We start from the raw sequence: 11,329 nt of genomic DNA, 5'->3' as shown, positions 1-11,329 counted from the left end.
CCCCCCCCCCCCCCGGAGCACTGCTTTACCGCGTTATATCCGAATTCGTGTTATATCGGGTCGCGTTATATCGAGGTAGAGGTGTATTTGCTTAGAGAGCTGGATTTATTGGGTCAGGTCTATCTCCATGCTTAGGAATTCCCAATGAAGACAGCATACTGGGTGAGATTCCACTGTCATTATTTATGACTACATACCTATAGACATCATACCATAACTACCAGCCAGCTGCATAACTGGAGCATCATGATTACAACTAATGTTCATATTCCCAGAAAACACAGGTTTAGAAGAGCTAAGGGAGTAGCTCACTAAAAGAGGTAGCAAAGGAAACCTGTACATATACACAAGCAGACTCAACATACATTATTCCGTGGAACAGAAGGCAATAGGTATTCACATGCCAGTTTATAACACCAAACTGGAAGGATCTGACTTCTAAAACAGGGGTTCTCAATCTTTTTCTCTCTGAGCCCCCCCCGCAACATACTATAAAAACTCCACAGCCCACCTCTTCCACAACAACTGTTTTTCTGCATATAAAAGCCAGGGCTGGCATTAGGGGATAGCAAGCAAGGCAACTGCCCAGGCCACATGCCCCATGGGGCTCAATGAAGCTAAGTTGCTCAGGCTTCAGCCCTGGGTGGCGTAGCTCAGGGCATCAGGCTTCAGCCCCATGTGGTGGGGCTTCAGCTTTCTGCCCTGGGCCCCAGCAAATCTAATGCTGGTCCTGCTTGGCAGCCCGGCAGGGGGTGCTGGGCACCTGGTTGAGAACCACTTTTCTAAAACACCTATCTTTTCCAGTTGTGCTTTTCCTTCAGCATACTCAAGAGGATGGCATTTATGGAAGAAATGTATGGGTTTTTTTTAAACTGAGGTCACCTTCACAATATTTTCTAAGGTAACAAAAATTAATAAAATAGTAAACAAACCACTAAACAAGACACAGCTCCTTTCTGCAAGTACTGATGCTGCCTTTGCTTTCTAATTTATTCACAAATGTGGAAATATGATTTCATAAGTGCAGAAACACATTCCAGGCTGGTCAGAGTGAAACTCCTGTGCCAACTTAATATAAAGAATAAATGATATTAAAATATAAATAATTACAAGAAAAAAGGAGAAATAGCACAATGCATATATTACAAAAACAGATCATTTCATTACTTCAATTTTGTGTAAACTTCATTCCTCTGTCATATCTCCCTATATCAGGCCAGATTCCCTATTCTGTCAAATTCTTTCTGCACTGCTTACATAGGAGGATATTTACTACTGAGCATATAGGTCTATGCATAGTAGTGTAAGAGTATGCAGGATTGGGTCTTCAGTGAGAATGATGGGCTTGATTCTCCAATGAACCCAAGTTTGCTCAGGTGCAGCGGAGAGAAGAGGCTGTCAGGAGGTTGGCTGTGACTCTCTGATTCTCAGCTGCCTCTCCATGGTGCATGTAAAAGTTGTGGGGCAGGGGAGGGAGCTTTAACTTACACCACAGATGTAAGATACCTCAGGGACCTAACAGCAGTGGAGAGTCAGGCATAGCATTGGGGCAGGTGGGAGGTAAGATCTGTTGCAGAAAGTAGTGGAACTGACACAAAGTGAACCTAAAGCACCTGGAGAATGCCACTGTAGAATTTCTTCCTAGATCAGCTCTACCATTAGCTCCAGCACCTTCTGTGTCACAAACCCCATGTCAGTGGACAATCAAGCTCATCATGTCTAAGGATGCCGTCAGGGCCCAGATCATCATCCCTTCCCAATTCCCATAGCAAAACCCTCAGAAGGAGACTATGAGGAGGAAATATCCACAAGGATCTCCTCCCTGAGATTTGCCCCCAATCCCAATATCTACCTCACCACCACCTCCATGAAAAGGCTGCACCACCTCCATGCTTGGCAGGCCGCAGGTATCCACAGGAGGGACTGGGCCTCTGCAGCTACTCACAAAGAACCCCTAGCACAGGCTCCTTGGCACTACATTTCCTTTACAATCAAGCTATCGGGCATTCCCCTGGTTGCAGCTGCTCAAGGACCCCCAGATGGAGGTTTTGTGGGAAAGATAATATAGGCAGGTGAGAGCAACATGTATCCTCCAAACCCTGCTTCTGACTTAACTACTCTTTTCTCCAGTCTGCCCAGTCTCCACCTCCTCACTGTGGATGCTGAGCACTGAGGAGGCAACCTGAGCCCTCTTCCACACAGCAGGAAGGATACCTGCATGCAAAAGGATATGTGGGGGTGATTTGGGCCCATGTCTTACTTGTCTGTACGCATGGGCGGCAGGTACAATAGGCCAGGGAAGGTTGAGCCTTCCCTTGTGCTGCTGCTGGACCCCGGGTTGCGGGTTTTGGCGGTTTCCATGTCTGGGCTTCTGCTGGAGGAAGTTTTTATTATGTGCCATGCAGTTTCCGGGGTGGCTGAGCAGGCAGTATGTGTTACTCAGCTTCCTGGATTTATCAGTAAACTCTTCGGAATCCAGGGAGATTACTGATGAACCCAGGAAGCTGAGTATCAGATACTGCCTCCTCAGATGCCTAGGAACCTGCATAGCACATACAAAAGCTCAGAGGCAGCTCCAAGCAGCCCGCTGCTGCCTGGCTGCTTCTCTCCTCCCCCTTGACCCCCCACTGCCGGTCCCTCCTCCCCTCTCCCCAGAATCTGGACACCTTTCTATAAAAGTACAATGGCCTCTGTGTACTATGCCCCCTTAATGTGGGGAGAAGCTGCCCGTGCCCAGGGAATGTGGAGCCACCAAGGGGCAGGGCCTGGGGCTGTGGGACTGCAGTGCAATGGAATTGGCTCCTTGTTATGACCCAGGAGGAGCTGGCTAGGAAGAATGGCTGGACTCCCTGCATCCCAGCAGCAGCAGGAAGTGAATTGCACTTCCTGCTGCAGTGACTCTGGGTCCCATGCTCCTTGCAAGGTCCCCGAGCCCTGGGGCTGCTGCTGGGGAGCCTGGAGCACTGGCTGCAGCCGGGAGAGATGAATCTTGAGCAGTATAATGTTCCTTTCTAACACAGTTTTACCGCCCCCCTCCCCCCCATCTATTATGAGAGTGGCTTTATTGGGTTAGATGAAGGAGGAGACTCTTCTAATTGAAGAGATTTTCCTTCCTACTCCTAGGTATCAGAATTTTGCTGACAAGCCTTTATTTCCTCCACCAAACCCCCTTGCTCTGAAGCTAAATGAAAAGTTGCTGCTACTTTTGAAAGAGGTATTCTGGACCTTCTCCATTTATGGAGCTTATATTGCACTCTGTGTGCTCTGAAGCAGGGCAGCTTGGTGTACCTCTTGCAGGGACAATCCGCACATCAGCTGTTCGGGGGTGTGAGCAAGAGGGGATTGAAGGGGAAACAAGGATGTGTGAGGGGGCAAGAGGTGGGCGAAGGGAGATGCAGGGGGCAGGGGCAGTGGGTGCACGGCATGGAGGATGGGCCAATGCAGGGAAATCAGGGGTCAGGGGGAGAATTGTGGAGCTCCGGTGGGAGGAGGGATGTGGGCGGGGAGAGCAATGAGGGGGGAAGGAGAGGAGGGATGTGGCAAGTGGGAAGGGGGCAGAGGTGGAGTGTGGGTGGGACCACGGGCAGAAGAGGTGAATGGGGAGCTGGCCTCCCCCAGGGGAATCGTCATCCGCTGCCCATGTCTATAAGGTGCCACACACCTCTACAGCACAGTCTAAGTGATATAAAAATATACACATTTCTTGTGACAATTTACAACTCTTCATGTTACAGAATACTTCGTTCCACCCTGAGGTTTTGAGTAAATTCCTAAGAAGAAAGTCAGTGCACACGTTAAGGTGTATTGCTCTCTCTCTCTCATTCTCTCTCTCTCTCTCTCTCTCTCACACACACACACACACACACACACACACAGTCTCACAAAACCCTGCTTGGGTGCAGTTTGGCAACTGCAATATGAAAAGATAATCCCTTGAGAGATCACTACACTGTATGTTTGATTTACTTCAAAATAATCAAATATATTCAATAGCTCCTCAGTCTTATGGTTTTCAAGGACCTTAGCTGTTTGTCTGGACTCACCCGCTTATGTAGACGTTCTGCTTCCTCCTGATACGCAGCAAGCTGTTGTTTCCATTGTTTTACATTGGCAGTGGACTCCAGCAGAGCTGCTGTGAGCTTGGCATTGTTACCCTTAAGTGTGGCCAGTTCTGCCTCCCAGTGCTTGCTGATTGTCGAACTACAAACATAGAATAACAACAATCATAATAATGCAAATCACCATAGCATCACGTTTTTTTTTTTCTTTTTGGCTCTTCATTGCTAAAGTGCTGTCTTTCAGAAAACATTCAACATACAGAAAATCAAAGGGACTAATTAAAAAATCTCACTCCATTGAAAGCTCAAATGAGAAAGGTACCCATGCTGGTTTAGTTGCTCAAATAGTTCACAGTTCTAATTCTCAAAACACTTAAAATAGATTCCACCATGGAAAAGTATAATTATAAAAAACCTTCAAAGTCCACTTTATCCTACCACAAATAGATGCTGAAGTCCAGGACTGCGTTCTAAAAGTAACTGCATGTGATTTAAAAAACGTATTCAACATAATTCCTAATGATTTAAATATATATAGCTTTATATGTAACTGATTTTTTTTAGCTTTAAATTTTTGAAATATATTTTAAAAAAATTCACGCAACATATTGATTTCAGAAAATTAATACAGTGGTTTGGAGCTACAGTTTAGTCAGCCTAATTACGATATCTCTAGTACAGGAGTAAATCAAACCTGAAGAATATACTCAAACATACATTCAAACATCCTGAATTTATTGGGAAACTTCTTCTAGGAAGTCCATCCCGGACCTCCTCAAGAATAACTTTATGGGGAATTAATATATTTCCATAAATATGCATCCCTATTTCTAATGCTGCAATTCTGCTTTCCTGTCATCTGTAGATAATAAAAATCAGGTACACTTAGGGTGACCAGACAGCAAGTGTGAAAAATCAGGACGGGGGTGGGGGGTAATCGGACTCTATATAAGACAAAGCCCCAAATATCGGGACTGTCCCTATAAAATCGGGATGTCTGGTCACCCTAGGTACACTTCTCATGTATGTAACACTGTTCTCAACAGTATGAAAATCATGCATGTTTCTATAACCTTTTCTTTAGGTGTTAAATGGGATAAAAGATGAGGCCTCAGTTCACATAGTAAAATGTCTCAGTGATTACTTCTCAGATTTCATTACAAGATAAAAAAATCTTGTGTGGAGTCTGATGACCAAATCTAAACAACCATAAAATTAATTACTATGACATTAGCTACTTTTAAAGGATTATTTTTTCCTGCACCAAGGAAATATTATGCAGCTAAATACTACCTGCAATAAGGACAAGATAGAAATAAAGATCCCTCTTAGTCTTATTACCCCAGATGGAGATTAAGGCTCTCCTTCACTAAGGGTAAATCTCTCCTGGGATGCAGCTGCCTTCCCTGCACACACACAAGTGAATCAAGACCAAAAGGTTTATCCCACATTGGCTTCCCTGATCTACATTTATGGAGGTTAAATGTTGTCCAAAGGTCTACACAGGATTTTAAAACTTCAATACCATAGTTGTCTAAAACTAGAGTCCTTTTGACTTCTGTGCATCCATATAAAAATGATTTTTATCCAAATTATAAAAAGTCCATTAGAAATACCAGTATTTTCTAGCTTTGCTTTTCACAAATGCTCTTCTATTCTAACCAACTAGTTACAGTACTGTGTTTTAACATGACAATATAAAATAATGTAATAGTGACATTAATTATCAAACAGAAAAGAATATTTTAGATATTTCTCTTTGTGCTTCACAGTTAATTCCTGTAGCAAAAAACCAGCCCAGTTAATGGCTTAAATAAAGAATCAATTGCCTCAGTCCATTCCAATGGACAAATTTCCACATCATGAAAACTATCACCATAACAATTACACTTTTGTCAGCAGCATCAGCAAAAGAGACCAAAGACTGAATAGGCATGGAGCTTTTATCACTCTACCTCAGCCCTGGTCTACATTACAGAGTTAAGTCGAGGTAAGACAGCTTATATTGACCTAATTCTGTAAGTGTCTACACTAAAATGCTGCTCTCACCGATGTAACTCACCCACTCCACTGACTTAGGCCTGGTCTACGATACAGAGTTAGATTGATGCAAGGCAGCTTATGTCGACCTAACTCTGTAAGCAGCTACACTAAAATGTCACTCCCGCTGATGTAACATGCCCACTATACCGACCTAATAACTCCACGTCTGTGAGAGGCGTAGCACTTAGGCTGACATAGTTAGGTCGATACAGTGTCAGAGTGTAAACACTGCATTACTTACATTGACTTTAGTGGCCTCCAGGAGGTTTCCCACAATGCCCTAACATGACCCCTCCGGTCACCATTTTGAACTCCACTGCCTGGCGGCCAGGTAGACAGCCCTCCCCCCCCTTTAAAGCCCTGCAAACTTTTGGAATTCCATTTCCTATTTGTTCGGCGTGGAGAGTTCACCTAGCAACTGCCCAGCTGACCATGCTGGCTGCACACTGAAGACACATACCTGCCTGGAGTACACAGGAGGTGGTGGATCTCCTGGGTCTGTGGGGAGAAGAGGCTGTGCAGACACAGCTCCGATTTGGCCATAGAAACGTCTATATCTACGAGCAGATCGCTTGGGGCATGGGGAGAAGGGCGACAAGAGGGACCTGCAGCAGTGCCACGTGAACAGGGCCGGCTCTAACTTTTTTGCCGCCCCAGGCAAAAAAGAAGAGAGCCGCCCTGCCGTACCCCCCCCGCGAGCACAGCCGAAATCCCCGCCCCCCCAGCACCACGCCACCCGAAGCCCCGCCCCTGCAGCGCCGCACCGTCCGAAGCCCCACCCCTCCAAGCGCCGCGCCGCCTGAAGCTCCCGCCCCCCTCCGAGCGCCGCACCGCGCCAGCCTCCACCCCCCAAGCCCCCGCCCCCCCGAGCACCACACCGCCCGAAGCCCCCGCCCCCTCCGAGCACCCCGCCGTCCGAAGCCCCATAAATAAATAAAAAATCGAGCACCGCCCTGCCCCAAGGTGCCGCCCCAAGCACATGCTTGGTCGGCTGGTGCCTGGAGCCGGCCCTGCACGTGAAAGCCAAGGAGCTGAAGCAGGCGTACCAGAAGACAACAGAGTCTAACAGTCGCTGTGGTGCAGAGCTGCAGACATGCCACTTTTACAAAGAGCTGCATGCCATCTTTGGCGGAGACCCTCCCCCTCCCCCCAGGGCTCCGTGCATACTTCGGGGGGGCTGGAATCACAGGCCGCTGGAGTGAACAGTAAGGAGGTGTTGGATGAGTAAGAGGAGGAGTATGGGGGACAGGCGACTGGGGGATCCAGTGGTGCAGCGATCCAGAACATGTTTTTGACTCTAGAACAGTCAAGCCAGTCCCTACAGTCCGGCATGGGGAAGCCTGATGCCTGGAAAGGAACCTCTGGTAAGTTTGCAGTTTGCTTTGATATTGCAGGGACACATCTGTTCATTTACTCTTTATTAATCATGCTAGAAAAGGTAGTGAAATAACCAACAGAGGTAGACACACTATCTGCTTCTTATTCCCTTGTAGAGTTAGGCAGAGGGGGTCCTGCAGAACAGTTTGTTTATGTGCACCAGGATGCACCTTGAATTCAGAGATCTTGAGGAAACTTTTCTGAAGGTACACTGCAATCCTCTGCTGAAGGTTTCTAGGGAGGGCTGCCTTATTTTTTCTGCTGTGGTAGGACACTTTCACATTCCACTCAGCAATTACTTAAGCAGGCATCATTGCAACACACAAGCTAGCAGCATATGGATCCAGTCTACAGCCAGACATGTGCAGGAGCTGTTCCCTTTCAGCCTCCATTAATCTCAGGAGTGAGATATCAGCTAAAATCACCACTGGCAGTGGAAAACGGTGCCAGTATTCAGTTCAATTGCCCTATCTGCATATACTCACACCCGTCCCCCTCATTGTCCCAACTCGCTCTCTCCCTCACAGGCCACAGCCACCATGGCTGCTGGGACAGCCTCTGTGCTCTATGAATCCCAAGGAGAAGTGAGAATATAGTGCTTGCAATTTGTGTGGATGAAGGGGAGTGAGTTCAGTATACCACGTTTCCATTTATCTTGTGAATATATTCACAATAGTGCCTCTGTGCATTGTATCTTTTGCAGATGGAAATGTGGCCTTGAGGGTCTCTCCATCCACACCTGTGGAGCAGCTCAGTCAGATAAGGAGGAGAAGATGCAGGATGACATATTCTAAGAGATTCTGCAAACCTCTGGTGCGGTGGACACTGAGTACAGGGCTTGGAGGATCACCCTTATGGACAGAATGGACAAGGACAGAGGGGAGAGGAGAAAAGCACAGGAAAAGGAGAGAGACATGCAGCAGGAGATGCTAGCGATTTTCAAGTGGCAAACAGACATGCTGGAGACTCTTGTTGACCTTCAGGTTCAACAGACCTGTGCTCACCTCCCTCTGCAGCCCATAGAGAACTACATTCTGGGACTTCCTTTTACCCCCACCCACCCACATTCCACATGGTGTCTATTGTGGAAACTTAATTCATTTTTATTAGTTCACAACATATGCTGGCTGGGGCTGACATAATTCACAGAAAATAGCAATAGGCGCATTTACAATGTTATAATACTACACACACAACACTCATTACAAGGTTCATACTGGGGGGCAAAAAAAGAAAAAAAAAAAGCCAGGCAGAGCACACTACAGCAACACACATTACTGTGGCTTACTATTAAAATGGTCTTTCAAAGCTTCCCTGAGCTGTATAGCTCCTCATCAAGCTCTTCTTATAGCCCTGGTATCTGGCTGCTCGAAATCAGCAGACAGCTGCTCCACCTCTGCCCTCCACCGTGGCGGAAGCTTTCCCCCTTTTGCTTCACAGATACTATGAAGCATACAGCAGGTACCTATAACCATTGAGATATTTTTTTCAGTGAGGTCTAATCTCATGAGTAGACAGTGCCAGCAGCCTTTCAAATGGCCAAAGGAACATTTAACTGTCCTGCTGAGCCTGTAGTTGAAGCGCTCCTTGCAGCTGTCGAGGTGGCCAGGGTACAGCTTCATGAACCATGGGAGTAAGGGGTAGGTTGTGGGGGTTTCCCAGGATCACTATTGGCATTTCAACATTCCCAATGGTCATCTTCTGGTCCGAAAAGAAAGTCCCTCCATGCATCCCTCACCATCCCGCATTGATGTCAGTAAAACATCCCTGGTGATCCACCAGTGCTTGCAATAGCACAGAAAAGTAGCCCTATCTGTTGATATACTCAGGGGCAAGATGGCCTGGTGCCAAAATTGGGATACGCATGCCATCTATCACCCCACCACAGTTTGGGAACCTCATTGCTGCAAAACTATCCATTATGCCCTGCACGTTGCCCAGAGGCACAGTCCTTCACAGCAGGATGTCATTAATGGGCCTGCACATTTGCATCACAGCAACCCCCTCAGTGGATTTCCCAATTGATTCCCGACTGATGGTAGCAATCTAGCGTTGCCAGCTTCCACACAGCGATCGCCACTTGTTTCTTCGCTGTCAGTGCAGCTCTCATTCTGGTGTCACTGCGCTGAAGGGCTGTGGCAAGCGCCACACACACATCCAGGAATGTGGTCTTGTGCAGCCAAAAGTTCTGCAGCCACTGCTCATTATCCCATACCTGCATAACGACATGATCTCACCAGTCAGTACTTGTTTCCGGGGCCCAGAATGGTGCTCCACCATCTGCAGCTGCTCCGTGAATGCCAACAACCACCTTGAATTGTTTCTCGTAACACAAGAACTATGCTGCAGGTTTAAAACAAACAAAAGGAAGTATTTCTTCACACAACACACAGTCAACCTGTGGAACTCCTTGCCAGAGGATGTTGTGAAGGCCAAGACTATAACAGTGTTCAAAAAAGAATTAGATACATTCATAGAGGATAGGTCCATCAATGGCTATTAGCCAGGATGGACAGGGGTGGTGTCCCTAGCCTCTGTTTGTCAGAGTGGGGAATGAGTGACAGGGAATGGATCACTTGAGGATTACCTGTTCTGTTCATTCCCTCTGGGGCACCTGGCATTGGCCACTGTCGGAAGACAGGATACTGGGCTAGATGGACCTTTGGTCTGACCCCGTATGGCCATTCTTATGTTCTATGTCCCACAGTAAGCTACCCTCCAAGGAATTATAATGTTCCCCCTGGCTCCTCTGGCAGCTCTGCAAATACTGCAGGATCAGGTGTGCCATGCTCTCAACTCTCATCACAATAGTGCAGAGCTGTGCAGGATCCATGCTTCTCACAGAGATGGCGGACACACAGGCTTGCATGGCTTTTGAAAAGAGGCATGAAACATTATGGGATGCAGATAAAATGGGATGGAGAAAACTGTATCATGGGACATTGAAACCATGTTCCCAGTCACCCGTACGTGACTCATTTGCTCCTATAAGGCACTGCAAACCCTTCCCAAAACACCCTGCGCTAGATGGTGACAAGTTGCACAGTGGGATAACTACCCATGGTGCACTATTCTCTGGATTGATGCAAGCGCTGCTAGTGAGAATGCACACCGCTGACATTGGGAGCACAGTGTGGATATGCAAAAGTGACTTAATTGCTGCAGTGGCTGTAAGTTGATGTAACTTAGGTCAACTTAATTTTGTAGTGTAGACTTGCCCTCACATGGAGTAAGTTCATCCAGGTTGGGGTGGAAATATATTGGCAGAGCACTATAGAGAAACTGCCCCTGCCTATCTTGTAGTTTCTCTTTGGATAAATAGAGAGCTTCAGCCTCCGGGAGCAATCAATCTGGTATCATCTACAAGCCCTACATTAATATACAATACATACAAAGGAAGGAAAACAACATCTAAGATAGATACACAAAGGTGAATGTATTAATGTACACAGTCGGGTATGTACAGTACCATAAACATACAGCCTTGCACAATGTTGGCATTATACAAATAAATAAAAAAATATGAAAGCATGGATTGAAAAGCATTTATTTTGCTCTGTATTATTATGTATTTTGCCTGTTTTGTTTTGTTTTTACAAGAGCAACAGCAACATTTAAAAACAAGTGCTCTCTGCCCCAGAAGAAAAGTGGGTTTGCATGTGGTTTGAACATTGCCTATATAAGCAGTAACTCATTCTGTGTCACTATTAACCTATCAGGTTTCCTTTTCTCATCCTATGCATATATGCAGCCTACACTGCTGCAAACCTTACATATGAACTGGCTGACAGATTTTTAAAAGATGTTTATGCCATTCTAAACCAGCAGCTGAGGGGTGCTTGTGGGCAATC

General features: G+C 46.5%; 1 protein-coding gene across 1 annotated transcript in view; it reads right to left on the bottom strand.

Annotated features, from left to right (window-relative positions):
* Nucleotides 1-11,329, bottom strand: part of HOMER1 (homer scaffold protein 1) — a 130,933-nt gene that overhangs the window by 23,105 nt on the left and 96,499 nt on the right. The window contains exon 6 of the mRNA XM_026649253.2: nucleotides 4,044-4,200. Within this exon, the coding sequence (XP_026505038.1) occupies nucleotides 4,044-4,200 (157 nt within the window). The remainder of the gene's footprint in view (nucleotides 1-4,043; nucleotides 4,201-11,329) is intronic.

The sequence above is a fragment of the Terrapene carolina genome, unplaced genomic scaffold (genome assembly GCF_002925995.2).
Source record: "Terrapene carolina triunguis isolate 2854851 unplaced genomic scaffold, T_m_triunguis-2.0 Scaffold69, whole genome shotgun sequence".
NCBI lineage: Eukaryota > Metazoa > Chordata > Testudines > Emydidae > Terrapene > Terrapene triunguis.
Note: the sequence above shows the minus strand (reverse complement) of the source record. Positions and strands in the feature narration are given on the sequence as shown.